This window comes from Xenopus tropicalis, chromosome 1, assembly GCF_000004195.4.
Source record: "Xenopus tropicalis strain Nigerian chromosome 1, UCB_Xtro_10.0, whole genome shotgun sequence".
NCBI classification, from domain to species: domain Eukaryota; kingdom Metazoa; phylum Chordata; class Amphibia; order Anura; family Pipidae; genus Xenopus; species Xenopus tropicalis.
The window spans coordinates 161497835-161515246 of NC_030677.2; the positions used below are offsets into that span (position 1 = coordinate 161497835).

At 39.1% G+C, this 17412-nt stretch overlaps 1 protein-coding gene across 2 annotated transcripts in view; it reads right to left on the bottom strand.

Moving 5' to 3' along the window:
• The window catches only part of hip1r (huntingtin interacting protein 1 related), a 49392-nt gene extending 35888 nt beyond the window's left edge, over positions 1-13504 (bottom strand). The window contains exon 1 of one of the 2 annotated variants that reach the window (XM_012955150.3): positions 13249-13504. In XM_012955150.3, the coding sequence (XP_012810604.1) occupies positions 13249-13341 (93 nt within the window). In that variant the 5' untranslated portion in view covers positions 13342-13504. 2 annotated transcript variants of the gene reach the window in all.
• Between the last annotated feature and the right edge of the window lie 3908 nt (positions 13505-17412).

Consider the following 17412-nt stretch of genomic DNA (forward strand, 5'->3'; position numbering starts at 1 on the left):
TTTATAAATCAGCCATATTCCCCAAAGGAGAGCAAAGGTAAGGGAAGATGAACAGAACCCTGTATAATCCTTAGATTACTTTAATGCTGTTTAACATTAATGTAGGGCCTCCTCTTTGCCTTAATGTACCCGACTTACTGTATTGTACTGAAAGAGATGTCACAGAAAGGAAAGCACAAATGAGAAAATAAAAGCTAAACATAATTTACTTCATATACTTCCTTATTATTATTATTATTATTATTATTCCTTGACCATTATTATTCCTTTCCTCCCAGACTCCCACCTCTCTCCCCAGCAATCAATTTTAAACTCTGCTGCCAGGATCCTCCTGCTCTCTCCTAAGAGGGAACCTGTTAAGCCTCAATTAAGCTCTCTAACATAGCTGCCTGTTAAGCAAAGGATAGCTTACAAAATCCTTCTGCTAACATTCAAAGCCCTTCACTCCTCTGCTCCTCACTACATTTCTTCACTGGTCTCCCTGCATCTTCCTGGTCATCTCCTCCGCTCCTCTCAGAGCCTCCCTCTTTTTACACCATCCACACCCATTGCACTCTGTCTTAAACCTTTCTATCTTGTTGCTCCTTACCTCTGGAACTCTATCCCTGAATCCCTCCTAAGGGAACACTCACTAACTCTCTAAGAAAAAGCTCAGCCGTTACCTTCTGGAGAACTAAAACATTATTTTGCCCAGTCCTGCGCTTAAGGGCAAATGCCCATACCTGATGCACTCTTACCTTCCAATTTGTGCCTGTATGTGCCCAACCACTGTAAGCTCTACGGGGCAGGGACCTCCTTCCCACTGTGTCTCATACCACATGACACACACATATACAGTGGTGTGAAAAACTATTTGCCCCCTTCCTGATTTCTTATTCTTTTGCATGTTTGTCACACTTAAATGTTTCTGCTCATCAAAAACCATTAACTATTAGTCAAAGATAACATAATTGAACACAAAATGCAGTTTTTAAATGAAGGTTTACGTTATTAAGGGAGAAAAAAAACTCCAAATCTACATGGCCCTGTGTGAAAAAGTGATTGCCCCCCTTGTTAAAAAATAACTTAACTGTGGTTTATCACACCTGAGTTCAGTTTCTGTAGTCACCCCCAGGCCTGATTACTGCCACACCTGTTTCAATCAAGAAATCACTTAAATAGGAGCTACCTGACAGTAGTAGACCAAAAGCACCTCAAAAGCTAGACATCATGCCAAGATCCAAAGAAATTCAGGAACAAATGAGAACAAAAGTAATTGAGATCTATCAGTCTGGTAAAGGTTATAAAGCCATTTCTAAAGCTTTGGGACTCCAGCGAACCACAGTGAGAGCCATTATCCACAAATGGCAAAAACATGGAACAGTGGTGAACCTTCCCAGGAGTGGCCGGCCGACCAAAATTACCCCAAGAGCGCAGAGACAACTCATCCGAGAGGCCACAAAAGACCCCAGGACAGAACTGCAGGCCTCACTTGCCTCAATTAAGGTCAGTGTTCACGACTCCACCATAAGAAAGAGACTGGGCAAAAATGGCCTGCATGGCAGATTTCCAAGGCGCAAACCACTTTTAAGCAAAAAGAACATTAAGGCTCATCTCAATTTTGCTAAAAAACATCTCAATGATTGCGAAGACTTTTGGGAAAATACCTTGTGGACCGACGAGACAAAAGTTGAACTTTTTGGAAGGTGCCCGTGCCCGTTACATCTGGCGTAAAAGTAACACAGCATTTCAGAAAAAGAACATCATACCAACAGTAAAATATGGTGGTGGTAGTGTGATGGTCTGGGGTTGTTTTGCTGCTTCAGGACCTGGAAGGCTTGCTGTGATAGATGGAACCATGAATTCTACTGTCTACCAAAAAATCCTGAAGGAGAATGTCCGGCCATCTGTTCGTCAACTCAAACTGAAGCGATCTTGGGTGCTGCAGCAGGACAATTACCCAAACCACACCAGCAAATCCACCTCTGAATGGCTGAAGAAAAACAAAATGAAGACTTTGGAGTGGCCTAGTCAAAGTCCTGACCTGAATCCTATTGAGATGTTGTGGCATGACCTTAAAAAGGCGGTTCATGCTAGAAAACCCTCAAATAAAGCTGAATTACAACAATTCTGCAAAGATGAGTGGGCCAAAATTCCTCCAGAGCGCTGTAAAAGACTTGTTGCAAGTTATCGCAAACGCTTGATTGCAGTTATTGCTGCTAGAGGTGGCCCAACCAGTTATTAGGTTCAGGGGGCAATTACTTTTTCACACAGGGCCATGTAGGTTTGGATTTTTTTTCTCCCTAAATAATAAAACCCCTCATTTAAAAACTGCATTTTGTGTTTACTTGTGTTATCTTTGACTAATAGTTAAATGTGTTTGATGATCAGAAACATTTTGTGTGACAAACATGCAAAAGAATAAGAAACCAGGAAGGGGGCAAATAGTTTTTCACACCACTGTACATATATTATATATATATATATATATTATATATATATATATATATATATATATATATATATATATATATATATATATATATATATATATATATATTATATATTTATTGTATTTATTTATTATATCACTTGTCCTCCCTGTGTGTAATTGTGTATTCTGTAAGATGGTACAGCGCTGCGTACCCTTGTGACGCTTTATAAATAAAGTTATACATACATACATTGTTTAGTTATTTTAATGCTCCAAACCCAAGGGTATACATGGATAACTAAAAACATATACATTTCACAATAATGGACACAAATATCCATGACTAAGTAATTAGAGAGAGAGAGTAGCAGTAGCAAATAATGCACAATAACATAGTGCTGTATGTTCTACATACCGAATTTAGAAAGTGCAGCATAAACATAGGTATGCAAGCTTTTAAAGTCCAAAAGACTGCAATAAGATCAAATCCAAATAGAACAGAAATCCCTATACATAACCACATCTATAAAACTTAACGAAATGCGATTCATTTGCCTGAATTTAAAAAGCTGCAAATCTCTACCTGTTGCAGTGCTACATAGATGACATTGCCTCTCAGAACTGTACAACCTTTATTTACATTAGATTTTGAAGTCTGCAAGTTTAACTTGGAACTCACTGGAAGCTATTGTGCCATACAGAACCCTCCCCCCTTTTTTGGAGAGCTAATATACTGGTAGCTTCACTACAGAGGGAAAGAGGAGTTAAAAAGTTACTTAAAATGTTAAAAACTTTCTTAACCTACATGCAAACGATTAACAATGAATTCATTTTTATATGCACAGAGCAGGACTGTCCAACTCCAGGATGCCAAAGGCACCAGAATAACAGCAGAGGTTTGTGAAATTAGTACTGACCTTGAATAGAGCATGCATGAGTAAGACTAAGAAGGTCTTTACCCAGGACCACCATCAGAAACCAATTTAATCTGCTATTTTAAAAAAATAACTTAATTACGGTGTAAAAATGTATTAAGGTTATTCAAGTTTTGGATAAAATGCAAATAAAAATAATGAGTACATCAACCAATATATAAAGAATATAGGTGAATAGTTTATATTTTACTTTTCAATTTCCTAAAAAGTCCCTCACATTAACCAAACTGAAATTGCTTTTCTAAGAACATATCCACATGGCTTATTCCATTTTGTTACATGTGCTGTACTGGTTTGTCTTATTCAGCTTGCATTCACACTTGGTTACATGTAAAATAAAGGACAAACCCAGACCCCTTTTCCTACAGCCTTTATAGAGTTGTGTCAATGGCATCAGAATACACATCATTTCACCACTTTATTACTATGATTTTTACATGGCCTACCATGGAGTTAAAGATAAGTTTAATATGTTGGCACAAAATATTGTTTAAATGAAAAAAGCCTTGCAAAAACCAGTGCCGGGTACTACAGCTTTCTGCATCACAAGAATTCACCACCTGAGCTTGTCTCATTGGCTATGGGTTAGAAAAGGTCTGAGGTGGTGTAAATGTGGGTAGTCATGTGTTAAAGGCAATATTATACATTAATCTGGTGTAGTAAGTAAAACAACATATTTCATGCCTCAAGAATATAAAAAGTGATTTTCTAGTGACAGTTTACCTGCTCTTTTTCTTGCTCATATAAGCCAGGGAAGCAATCAGTGTGATAGCTCAGTCTTCTTGTTGGGCGACTGTCCATTGTTCTTTACACCACAGAGGAGAGGACAAACAGGTGAGCAACAGGGAGCTTTCTTGACACTGCCTGGGTATCTTTCCCCACAATAATTTGTTTTACTGAATCAGAGGTATGGGAGTTGTCATTTGTACATTAGGAGCAGGGCTTTATCTGTATTTACACTTTCTAATCTTGTGCTGCATTTAACCATTTAATTTTTTTACACTATTTATGTTTCACCATTAATAACGGATAGGTCACCTTGAACATTCTGTTTGTTACCACTTTAATGCCTTAAGCAGGACTGTATAAATAGTACCTGCTCAGTTTATCTACTTTTTTCTATTGCTAGATTTAAATCCACATTCAATTTCAGAGTATTACACAGACTACAATGCAATTTTTAGTTCCATAAAACAACTTTGTTTGGTGGGGAGCCAAATTAAAAATAGACAAAGCTGCAAAGTGCATTACAGGGGAAAGTATTGCAAATACAAATGTAATATAAGCTTCACCTCTGGGAAATATATAAACTTTTGAAATATAGTCCATAAAAAATTCTGTACTGCTTTTGAAATAACCAAGCTACTCTTAATTATCTCTCTCTTAGCATCTTAGCATTATATATAGGTTTATAGTCAGTCAAATTTTGATTGACAGGTAGGTCTAATATATCTTTTAGTGGGGCTCCCTTTCCTAGAAGATGTATTAGAGCTAACTCAAATAACCAACTTCAGCACAAACAAAACCAAATCAAAAACCAAAACCAAAAAACAAAATGACTCTGGCACAAATCCTGTACATAGACAGATAGGATTTCATCAGAGCCATTTGTTTTGAAAGACTGAGCTCTAATACATCTTCTAGGCAAAGAGTACAGTCGTACAAAGGATGTAATAGACTTGTCAATCAAAATCTGACTTACATGGCGGCCATACACAGGCAGATTTAAGGTGCCGATTAGAGTCCATTAGACTGATTCGGCAGCTTATCTGCCAGTGTATGGGGTCCCCCGACTGCCTCCACAATTGATATCTGTCCACATTGATGCAGTCCTTGGTCCAACAGCCCCTATGCCTGCCATTATAATTAGCCCAATATCGCCCATCATTAAGTGGCCACTCAAATGAGCGGATCTCACCGTGTATGGCCACCATAACCCTGTATGAATAGAGAATTAACAGATACTGAGAGGGGGAGAGTGAAGACTAAAGGTGGCCATACACCTTCAGATCCGCTCACTTGGCGATGTCACCAAGCGAGCGGATCTTCTCCTGATATCCCCCACCTATGGGTGGGCGATATCGGGAGAACCCAGGCTATTTGGGTCGTTTCGTTCAAATTGTAACCACGGGCAAAGTTGGTACGGGGACCGCATCAATAAGCCGGTCTAAGGGACCGATATCGGCAGCTAGAATCGGGCCCATGTATGGGCACCTTAACTTGATTATTTCATAAACAGCACAGAATTTTTTATCAATTGCATACAGAAAGTTTATGATTTCAGCATAATAAAGCTTATATTACTTTTTCACAAATATTCTCGTTTAAATGAGCAACACACTGACATTTAAGAAAAAAAAGAGAAAAAAAAGGGTAAATATTTAGCTCATTCATTTGTATTTACATAGGAAAGTTTTATAAACACTACCTAAAAGTCCAAAAGCAATAAGCCTCACTGCACTGTACTAGTAGTGTGTCTGTGCAATAAGCACACAATTGGTATTATATTTATTGCACTGTAGTAGTGACATATCTAGAGTGATAAACAGAAAGTGAAAAATATGAAACTTTGGAAATGCATGGCTAAAGGGTAACCAGTTTAAGAGTGAAGGCACACGAAACTACTAGTAGCAGCTACTAGTCATCGCTACTAGAGAAAATTTTCAGTATTGTCTATGGCAGGGTATTTCTGGTGTTTAGTAGCTTTGACAAGTAGCTGCTACTAAGTAAATCCATGTGCCTTCACCCTAAGGGCTCTGGCACACAGGGAGATTAGTCGCCCGCGACAAATCTCCCTGTTCGCGGGCGACTAATCTCCCCGAGTTGCCATCAGTTGCCATCCCACCGGCGAACATGTAAGTCGCCGGTGGGATGGCACACACGGCGGCACGATTTTGGCAAACCGCCGAAAATGCCTCGCGAGGCAACTTCGGCGATTTGCCGAAATCGTCTGCGCAGCGTGTACCATCCGACCGGCGACTTACATGTTCGCCGGTGGGATGGTAGTTCGGGGAGATTAGTCGCCCGTGACAAGGGAGATTTGTCGCGGGCGACTAATCTCCCCGTGTGCCAGAGCCCTAAAGGGCCTTTCGTATTTGTCAGGCTGAGGTGGCTGTGGTGGATCACCTTCTCTCCAAAATCCGCAAGCAGAGAGAGAGGAGTTGAATACACTTTGTATGCCCCTGCCCTAAAAAAAAGTTAGTAAAACAAACCACTTGTCAGCTGATAAGTAGCATCTATAATTAGCTACTACTTCTCTCACCTGTCACCTAGGCATAAAAAACTGTATTACAATAGCCCTTTTCAAATTAAACATGAAACCCAAACTCACATTTAATTGACACATCCATACCTATTATAAAAGCATTTAAAAATTCCAGGTGTCAATCATATATTGCCTGCCCCGCCTCTATGCCTAAGGGGTCAGACAGTTACGTTCGCTTTCAATTCAGAACTTCTTAGGTATAGCTGCCCTCCTCACATTCCCCCTCCCTCCTCACCATCTAAATTTGTAACCAGTGCATGGACATGGGTATAAGGTCCCCCTTACTGGCAAAGAAACAAGATTTTGGTTGGATGCAAAGCTTGCCTTAATAACGTCCACAAAATGATGCCTGCCTGCCTGCCTGCTTGCTGCACTTGTGAATTCCAAGGCTGAAGAAAATAAGATCAAAATAATTTATATAGTGTAAGTGAAGTTTATTTTTAACAACAGAAAATAATTTTAAATTATTTCTTAGGGTGACAGGACCTCTTAAATGAAGGCTACAACTTTAGGAAGGGAGGGGTTTGCATATATTGAGCTCCTTATTGTCATTTAAAACAATGACCCTGGTAAAGTCAGTTTAAGGAAAAACAAAACACCTTTCCATTAGTGCTTTATAATAGCAGGATATTAAGAAATATATTTATTTTAGGAGGAGGCAGAACACAATTTCCACACAAGTACGATTGTACTCATGTTGAGCAATGGTGTATGTAGGTATTCACTGTTTTGTTAAATGTAGTGTTACTACTTACTGAAGTAGCAAAAAACTTCAGCCTGAGAAGCCAGGTACATAAAACAATGACTTTTATGGTTCTTGTCCAATTGGCCTGCATACGAAATGGAAGTCTACGGTGTAAGAGGCCATACAAGTGTATAGCCACTTCACTTTATTTGAGCCAGCAGGTGAAATTCTGTCAAGACATATAATCCTTGATCGCAGGAGCATCTGTCTTAATGGCGCTCTAAACTTGCCATACATGCCCAGATGTTAAAAAGTCTATTATGGCCAAATTGTCAAAATCTGTGGCTGTATGACCAAAACTGCCTGATGAATATTGGTGGGACTTTAAAAACAAAGCCATATCTTCCAAACTCAGCAGTGGAGGCATAGCAATGAAAAAGTTGCTTTCAAAAGAGAAGTAAAAGTGCACACAAACTAAAATGCATATAGGTTTATCTCTGTTTTCATAAATCACCACATTTATTAATGAGAAAGCTTTACTATGTGACTGCTTGTTTCTTTGTGCACTTGTTCATTTGTGGGCGTTGTCTTCAACTCTGATGTCACTTCCCTCTGGCCAATATGTGCCTGAACATCCTTGTGCTTCCTGCTGTCACCTACATCAACTTCCTAGATGCTAAGGTAATTTGTACCCTAGCAACCTGAGAGATGTTGAAACTCCAAACTGAAGAGCTACTAAACAAAAACTGAAATTAGTAAAAAACTAAAATTAATAGAAACTGTCTCAGAATATTACTCTCCACATTATACCAAAAGTTAACGAGAAGGTGAACAATCCCTTTAAAACTTGAGTTGACCATACACATTGTCACAAAATGAGTGGATCTTTGCCCAATTTTGCCACCTACGTGGCCACAACCTATGCAGACTTACGGGAAGTTGACCACATAAACATACCAATGCAGTCCTCGTCCGATAGGATTTTCAAACCTGCCCTATAGATATAAGTTTTCTTGTTCTATCGCTATTATACCTATTTCATAGATATAAATGTGTTTAGTATAAACACATTTTTAAGCAGTTTCTTGAAAATTAAAACCACCAAGCTTTAAAAATTATGCTCTTAGCAAACTGACATGAAGTTTTCAATATCATTGATTCCACAGTCAAAATTCTGTAAATGACTATCTGCGTTTCAATAAAAATCCAGATATCTCGACTTAAAAATGAAACCTCAAGTAATCTCCAGTTCCAAATAAAACAATAATTAGCTAAGAAAGAACATTTTGGCTGAAAACTGACAGTGCCAGATCACAGATGAACAGATAAATTAAACAGAAGGCATCAAGGAATCCACCACAGAATCAAAGATGTTGTAAAGTTAAATTTCATAGAAAATCACAGAGATTCTAACCTTGATGTTCCCTGCGCTAGCTGCTACTAAAATAATTAAATGACAATTACCATTTGAGCCTGGACTGTCAATCCATGAATTCTGGCAAATGCCAGAGGGGCTGCTATAAGATGCCATAGAAAGTCCAATTCAAATCAAAAGGAAGAGGCAGAGAGGGATTCAGGTAATTTTGAGACAGCTGAGAAGTGTTTACATCTCTGCTATCACGGATGACAAACCACTGCAAAATGCCTTTCCACCGGTAACAAAAGGAATCGTTGCTGGAAAGGCCTATGCATCGTTTTGGCTTTCTGCCAAAAAGTTTTGCAAAATTTCCTCCTGCAGGCAACTTTGTGCGACTTCGGAAAGCCAAAGCAATGCATAGGCCTTTCTACCAGCAACTCCTATTGTTGAGAGGAATTTTATAGCGGTTTGTCCCCTGCGGTAGAAGATCTATCGTGGGCAACTAACTCACTCTGTGGGGTATCAGCCTAAGGATTACATCATCTCTCTGTTCTGCAAAAAGTGCATGGATTTATAATAATCTGAACTGAAATCCTGGTTTGGAGGAATGTCTTATTTTAATGCACCTTTCAAGCTTTAAACATCTTAAAAAAAAAAAAAGTTATGCTTAAACCAGCATATTTACCAATCCAGCAGTGAATTAGATTGCGCCTGTCACGTGGCTCCAAAACCCACTGTGCACATGCACAATAATTCATATTTCTAACGATTTATTTAAGTGGGTGGGACTAGTGCTAAGATGAAAACTAGTATTTTATGAAAGTAGTCATAAGTAGTCTCCTGTCTACAGTCAAGAATACTGCATAAATGAAAGGCATAGTCTGAATTAAATGGTGAGAAAATGTAATAATTTAAATAGTAATATTTTCAACATATATTGATTGTTGTTTTTTTTTTTTACATAGCAAGAATCCACAAAAACTAATAGCATAGGGAAAAGCCCCACCACCACATGCACCCAATTAGAATTCTTCTTTTGAATACAGCAGGACTGCACAATTTGCAGAAGTGCACAGTCTTATCTTCTGCAGACATTGTTCTATTAGGGTGGAAGAGGAGAGAACACTGTCTTGTGGCTATGGTTTATTGTACTGGTGCAAATTTGCTCACTGTTATCCCAAGTGACGATCCAAATTAGGGGTGATCTGATCTTGGGCCCCCCGACCTACTATCTAGTTACACGAAGGAACATCTGCAAACCCATCAGAAGACAACCATATCTTCTTTATGATGTGGTCATCACTACCTGGACTTTCCAGCTTTGCCAATATAATATCTGACAAAGCCCATTTCCACATCAATAAGAGGCTATTGGTTTGCCCTATAATTGGGCAAATTGCTGCAGACTTAGCAATCCTTAAATAAACGGTCATCTTAAATTCAGTCTGTGTATAGCTTTAGTAAAAAAAAAAAAAAATCACCAGTGTCCCATACAGAGAGTTTCTCAAAATAAATCTAAACCTATAAGATGCTAAACCTATACGTACATGATCCTGTATGAACAAAAGTAGCAAGACATTCAGCAGAAAACAAAGTACTTTTAATACTTGTGGAAACAAATTAGACAAAAGTCCTTTTATTCCTGATAGGGGATATATAAAAAGTATTTATTGTAATTATATAGCACCACAATTATAAAAGTACTTTTAAAGGTACAGTTATTTGGTAGCAAAGGATTTCTGACCCTAGTGAACATCCCTCCACAAAGTGTGAATTACTGTTTACCAGTACATTGAACAATTCTTTGTTTTTTTTCATTTCTCACCATGGCGTCATATCCTATTAAAGTTGTTTTAGAACTGTATTCTTTCATGGCTGGCTTCTTTTATAAAGTACAGGAAACATACAGAGGATTTCATGCATTCCACACAGCACATAGAAAAAAGTCTGTAAACTACAAATAGGCCAACTGTTCTCCAGTGAATGGAGTAGTGTAATATTAAAATGTTACTTTTTGCATGCATCCAGTTAACACCACCAGAACTTTAAAGACAGCCATCCATTTACACTAAACATCAAAGTAAAAGTTAAATATGATAAACACTGGAAAAGAATGAAGAAAAACTCAATCAATAATATGCAGAATCAGACAATAATCCTGCACTCTCATCAGAACATAGATAATCGGACATGTTAAAAAAAAAAAAATCTGAAGCAACTCCCCTTCACTTTCTTTAGTTCTGTTCATTGACCTTAAAAGCCCCCTGTCAGGGACGAGACATGAAGAAGGTTCACTTGAAGAGAAGGTGCCGCCCAGGTACGCAAATGCGCTGCTCTTTTAGGCTGGGGTTAGCGATAGGGACAGTTTTTTTAGTTAGAGACTATGCGATAAGGGAGATGGGGGGGGGGGGGTCCAGGCAGGCCAGTTAAGGGGGCTTTCATAGTCGGGGGGAAGGGGCACAGGGGGTTCTCCTCATTGAGCCCGAGTCAGAGCTTTCAGAAAGAGCCAGCACTACACATTACAACTGCTTTCAGGAAACCTATTGTTTCTACTGTTCCCATGTAACTGGAGGAGTCCCAAGCCGGACTTGGATTTCTTACTATTGAGTGCTATTCTGATATCTACTGGAAACTGCTATTTTGCTGCCTTCCCTTTGACTGTTGATTGTCTGCTGGGAGGGTGGTGATATCACTCCAACTTGCAGCTCAGCAGTTAAGTGTGACTGAAGTTTATCAGAGCACAGGTCACAAGGCTGTGGCACCCTGGGAAATGGAGAATATGACATGTGAAATTTCAAATTAAATATAAAAAAAAAAAAATCTGTGTGTTTAAAAGATGTATTTCAATGCTGGATTCTGCTGGAGAAGCTCTATTAACTGATGTGTTTCGAAAAAAAACATAAAAAAAAAAACATTTAAAAATGTGCATGACACTGTGTGAACTTGAGTCTTGGCTGGAAAAGAGGATTTCTGATACATTGTTTCACTAGATTGAAACTGAAAAAGCAACAGAAAAGGATTGACAATAACTGCTTTCAACTGCAATGCCATTCATAAAGAAATAATTAAAATGTTAAGTATATATTTGACATTGACTTAGAATTACATTTTGTACATTATTTAAAGAACAAAATGTGTTTTTATTATTGGGTCAAATCCTCTTTAACCCTACTAACAATGATGTATTCTCAAAGTTTTACATAAAAGGTAACTGGATGCTTGGAAAAAAAAAACCTGGCTGATTCGGTTTTGGTAGATCCACACTGCTAAATTATTTCCTGACAGCTATTTACCTGCAACCAAACCAAAAGCAAATGGCATATGGGATGTTTTGTCCGTCATCCAGAGAAATACAGCAGCTGTCGCCAACAGATAACACACCCCTGTACACCTGTCACTGCCCATAATGTTATTTAGTGGAAAGTACACTCACAGACCATTCATAAATAAATATAAGTGCAATAAAGCCCCCAAAAAACAGCAAAGTATTCAGATGAGCATTTTTGTGCTAAGATCTGCTTATAACCACTTCATGTGCATCAGATAATGTGTTTACTATTAAATACCATTGTAAATGGTGTCCAGGGTTGGGCCAAGTAGTATTGGTGCCACTAATCGCACACAACCCACACCCCTGGCCCAGCACCTTAGATGTATCATTTTGCCACCCCTGCATATTGAATGTGGCTATTTTCCATGGTTTTCCATGGCAGTCATAACAGCCCAAGCCAAAACCATGCTCATCCATTAGACACCATGGTACTTATTATTCTCCAGATTTATTCTACAGTCTGCATTACTTCTGAACATCCCACCTGTTTTTATAGTTCCATAAAAAAATAATTATCCACATATATATAACAACATTCTTACAATACATAGAGGGGAGTATAACTGCGACTTACACAAAGGCAAGATTAAATCCGAGAGCCAAACACTAAATAACTATTGGTACTACAGTAGCCCTGAAATGAGAAATAAATGGGCAGGACCAGACTGGCACATTGGTCCATTTCTCAAGTAATTATTCTCTATGTATATTGGCCGAGCTCACTATGGCCACAAGAGATTTTTGCGCTATAATGTTATGATGTGTGTGTGCTAAAAAGAAAACCTCACAGTGCTGATGGCAGCATGCCGGGCAGGTAAGACAGTCGCCCAGGTGAGCCGCCACCCTTGTTATGGTCACACAGAGAAGCAGCAAGTTTTTGTTGCTCAGAGTCGCAGTGAGACACACACCCGGGCAGTGCGACTGGCTGCTCTGTCATTCGATCTGCTTTTCACCTGTTAAACAAAAACTCTCAGTTGCTTGGATCCCGCAGACGTGTATATTAAACTGCAGCCCAAGCTCGGCTCCCAGGAATCTGAGCAAGTTTGGGCTAATAAGAGCGGAAGCGCTAGCGCTATACACTGGCAGCATTCTGTCACAGTACAAACTGCGCCTCCTTGCCGCATACACCGGACAGTTTGAAACACATCCTACGGAGGTAGTGGTGGGGTCTCACCCCCTACTCACTGCACTGTGCCATACTCGCTGCACTATCGCACCTCTTGGTGCCACACAGACACACACAGCTGTGTCGCTGCTCTTACCTGGTTTCTGTCAAACTGTTCCCTCTCCGCCTCCAAGCCGTGGCCGGTCCTCCGACTAAGAACCCGGGCCGGCACGTTCTTAATAGTATTCATTCTTCACCTAACCTTTGACCTCTCAATGCAGCTCCAAACGCCACACAAACCCTTCCGCACTACAGCCCTCACCGCCACCGTCTGACTGAAAACTGTCTGACTGAAGAACAGAAAGCAGACGTAGGGGATTCTGGGTAACACCCCTAGCTAAAGCATCGGTGGGTGGGACCAGAAATTTCATACGGGCGCAAGGTGACGTCGGCACGCTGAGTAGGCGGGGAAACAGGTAACCTGAGGGAGTGATGCATTTTTCACTTCTATATAGGCTGAAGTAATCGAGGAATGTCCGATGAATTGTGGCACCTCTATGTACATGCACGAATGAGATTCATATTATTTCAATTATTGTAAATACTATTGTGTTTTGTTGTAAGACGTTATACATATTTCAACACATAGGTGTACCATACCTGGGTTATCCTTAATGGCACTTCCTGAGTTTGAAATCTTCTCCCTTAGAAATGACTGTGCTCCAAAGTAATGTCGTTTTATGGCACCTCGATCTTTACCAAATACCTTAATAAACATGTTTATAAACTGCTTTTTCTTCTTGGTAAATATTCTAAAAGTCGCACAGTCTGTTCTGTTTAGTTTGGATATACAGTATTTTTGTCATTTATCCCTATTAATAATATGTTTTGTATCAAGTTGTGTAAAATAATGGTCAGAAAATACACCACCCATTGCCACTGAACCACCATGGTTTGCTGTATAAAATCCAGTGTTTGTGAAGCCCAGGGTAGAAAACAAGAATAAACAGCAGTTGCTTGAGAATTGTGGTACTTTTTTTTTTTTTTTAACTGTCAGTATTTTGCTTGCCACATTGTGGAATATGTTGGTTATAATTATAAGTGTGTTAATAATTAATTTGTCAGTTAAGTTCAATGGGTTACACAACATCTGATACATAATCTATGGTGTTTAAGCAGTGTAAAAGAAAAATAAATCTGACTGATTATATGGACATGTCTACCACCCTCTGCCTGCTTGTGTCCCAGGTGTGTTACACATGGCTAAATTTTTATGTTGAACTTAACAAATAAGCCATTTATCTTAAATTACTCCTTTTACTATTTGTAAACAAAAGTCATAGAAAACAACTATAAATGAGCACTGTGTTTTAAAAACCAAAACTTGAATATTTTACTCTGTTGAAGGCAATTAAATGGTTGCCATTTACAAAGATTTTCAAATTATTTCTACATTCATAGACCAGTTAGTTTTGAAAACAAACTTTGTACCATATCCTGGAGCTGGCTACAAACCCACTGCATTGCAAAGAGGAGCTATTGTTCCAACAGTGCAAAAAGTGAACATGAAACCCACTGCATCATTTTCACATTTTAAACAGCCCATCCTATAGTCTACACTCCACCTCAAAGTTTAGTTAATCTCAGCATCATTTCCTTAATCTTTTTATTTTCTTAATCTTTGCAATTTTCCTTCCTCAAGAGTTCAGTGTTACACCCTGCTCTAAATGTCCTATTTTTCCACATCTGGGTTCACTAAATCCTCTGAATGTTGAGTTGGCCAGAGTTACCGTGCATGGGTACAAGTTATGCGTTTGCTTCAGAAAGACTACTACAGTTTATATAAAGAAGCTGCTGTGTAGCCATGGTGGCAGCCATTCAAGTCGAGAGGTTATGTAACAGATAGCAGATAAGCTCTGTGGAATACAATGGTGTTTTACAGTGTATATCTGCTATATAACCTGTGCCTTTTAGTGCTATTTCAACTTGAAAGGCTGCCACCATGGCTACACAGCAGCTTGTTTACAGAACTTTTTGGTAGCCTGAGCTAACTGTTTTATAACTAGTGCAATTAGAAATGGTAAGAGAGAACAGAGCCCTGTGTCAGATGAAACCCTGCTCACCTATACATATCACTGCGCACTTTGTGGATTTAATATATACATACTGCACCCATTTGGTAAATGTGCTACAAGTCAGAGAAGCAATCAGAGTTGAATGTTTTTTTTTGCATCTAAGGAATATACAACTATGTGAACACTGCCTCCTAGTTGTTCATGTAAGCCCTTCTTATGTATATTGTAAAAGATTTTACTGTGAATAAGTAGTAATGGAAAAGATAAGGTTTATACATGCCTCATCTCATCTAAATTAAGAAAGTTTCTGTAATTAATCAAAAAGTTCTGTACCATTTCTCTATCCATCCCCTAAAAATCTGTCTCTCTACATGCAGCTAAGGCAGTGTCGGACTGGGCTGGTGGGCCCACCGACCCTGTCCTGCTCCTAGGGCTGCACAGCCCTTACTTGTACTCTACATAGCTTTCTTCTGTGCAGGGGAAAGTCCTGGTAGAGCCACACAGGGATTGGATGGGTAAATTTGAACTTTCCCTCCAGCCCATCCAGTCTCTGTGTTGTAAGCTTATACATTGTCTCTGCAAACAGAGCAATACACTGAGGTCTTTGACCCAGCTGTTAAAGGCGAAGGAAAGGCTAAATCACTAGGGGTTGCCACCCACCTGAAACGCCTAGCCTGCTCCTCTTAGGCACCAGCCAGGGGTTAATGCAGGTGAGCGATCCTCTTCCGTTCTGTTCTTGTAGGAAGTATATTTCGAAAGTTCATTATTTCCATTAAATAATGCTCATATAAAATTTTGATTTTCTCAATAGTTCCCCATTAAGTATTTTTGTAAGAGTGTGCTTTCTAAACCACTATAAACATTTGTTTTAGTGTAAGGTCTGCACAATTTGATAGTGAGGCTATACTGAAATACTGTTCTGTGCACTACTTTGCGTTCTCATAGTTTAATAATGAACTATCTAAGTGCCTTGGATCATAGTATCTGCAATGCTGATAAGGGAGTACCATACGTCAGCACTGTAGACACATCATCACACTAGCCCAACAATTATAGGCTAGGCTAGTTTGATGTAGCCAGTGAAGATATTCTGAGACAAACTGTACTTGAACTGAAGTTTGTTTGTTTTTTTTTTATCTTCATGTGTTATGTAACCGTTGCTTGGAATTTTAGCAGCTATCTAGTTGCTATGGTCCAATATACCCTAACAACCAGGCAGTGATTCGAATGAAGACAAATAGAAGAGGGCCTGTATACAAAGATAAGTAACTTATTCCTACAGGTATTGCACAGTATTGTATGTTGCATTTGCCTCCTGGGCTTAAATTCCTTTCCTGTAATCCCTTCTTCCCCTACTGTAGGGAAAATCAAACACCATGTTGGTTCCCTTGGGCTTGCATTTGAGAATCCATACTGAATACAAAGGCTAGTGGCTATGCAAATTAGCAAGTTCAGCTACATTCAGCCCTTCAGCGCAGCCTCTGACGTGCCTGCTGATGGGAAGCTTTTGATTCCCTAACATGCAAAGCTTCAGTGAATCATCAGGCCCACTCTGTCTGGCTTCCCCCTCCTCATGGCTCTGCGTCCTCCAAGGAAAACCTGCATTAATTAAAAATTAGTTCTCAAAAAGCCCTGCATTGCTATGATTAACAGAGCTGATAAGGAGGAGTATCAGCAGGCAAGGCACTGTAGGATTTGGAGTCTTGGCTTGAAGATAGCTGATTTCTGCTGAATTGTTTCTGTAGTCAGCCAAACAGTGAAAATGAAAGGATGGACAAATACTACTTTTACAAATACATTTTGACTTCCTACCCATGCTATTTTATTTTTCATAAATTCCTATATGTGCACCCTTGACATCATATTTGTATTTATGTCCCATCTCATCTAGCTTGTTCCTGCAATGACAAATTAGTTTATATTGATACGGACGATAAAAATGTATCAACTATGATTTCATTAAAGGGAAATTATAATGCAACTTTGAGAGTATTTAGCTAAACGTAAAGCTTTCATGTCTTTGTCAGGCTCAAATGAATTTTCTTTGTAAAATGAGAAGCTTAATGGAGGTAATTTGTGCCTCTTGGCACCTCCTACTTTTTTATACCAAAAACAACTACAACTGTGCTATAACCTATAAACACTGCCTGAATGGATCATAATGGTGAGCTCATAGCTTGAACTAAAGATGCGTGCCTAGCAAGAGGATTACTTGTGAAGTTTGGTAAAACCTTGGACCAATGGGC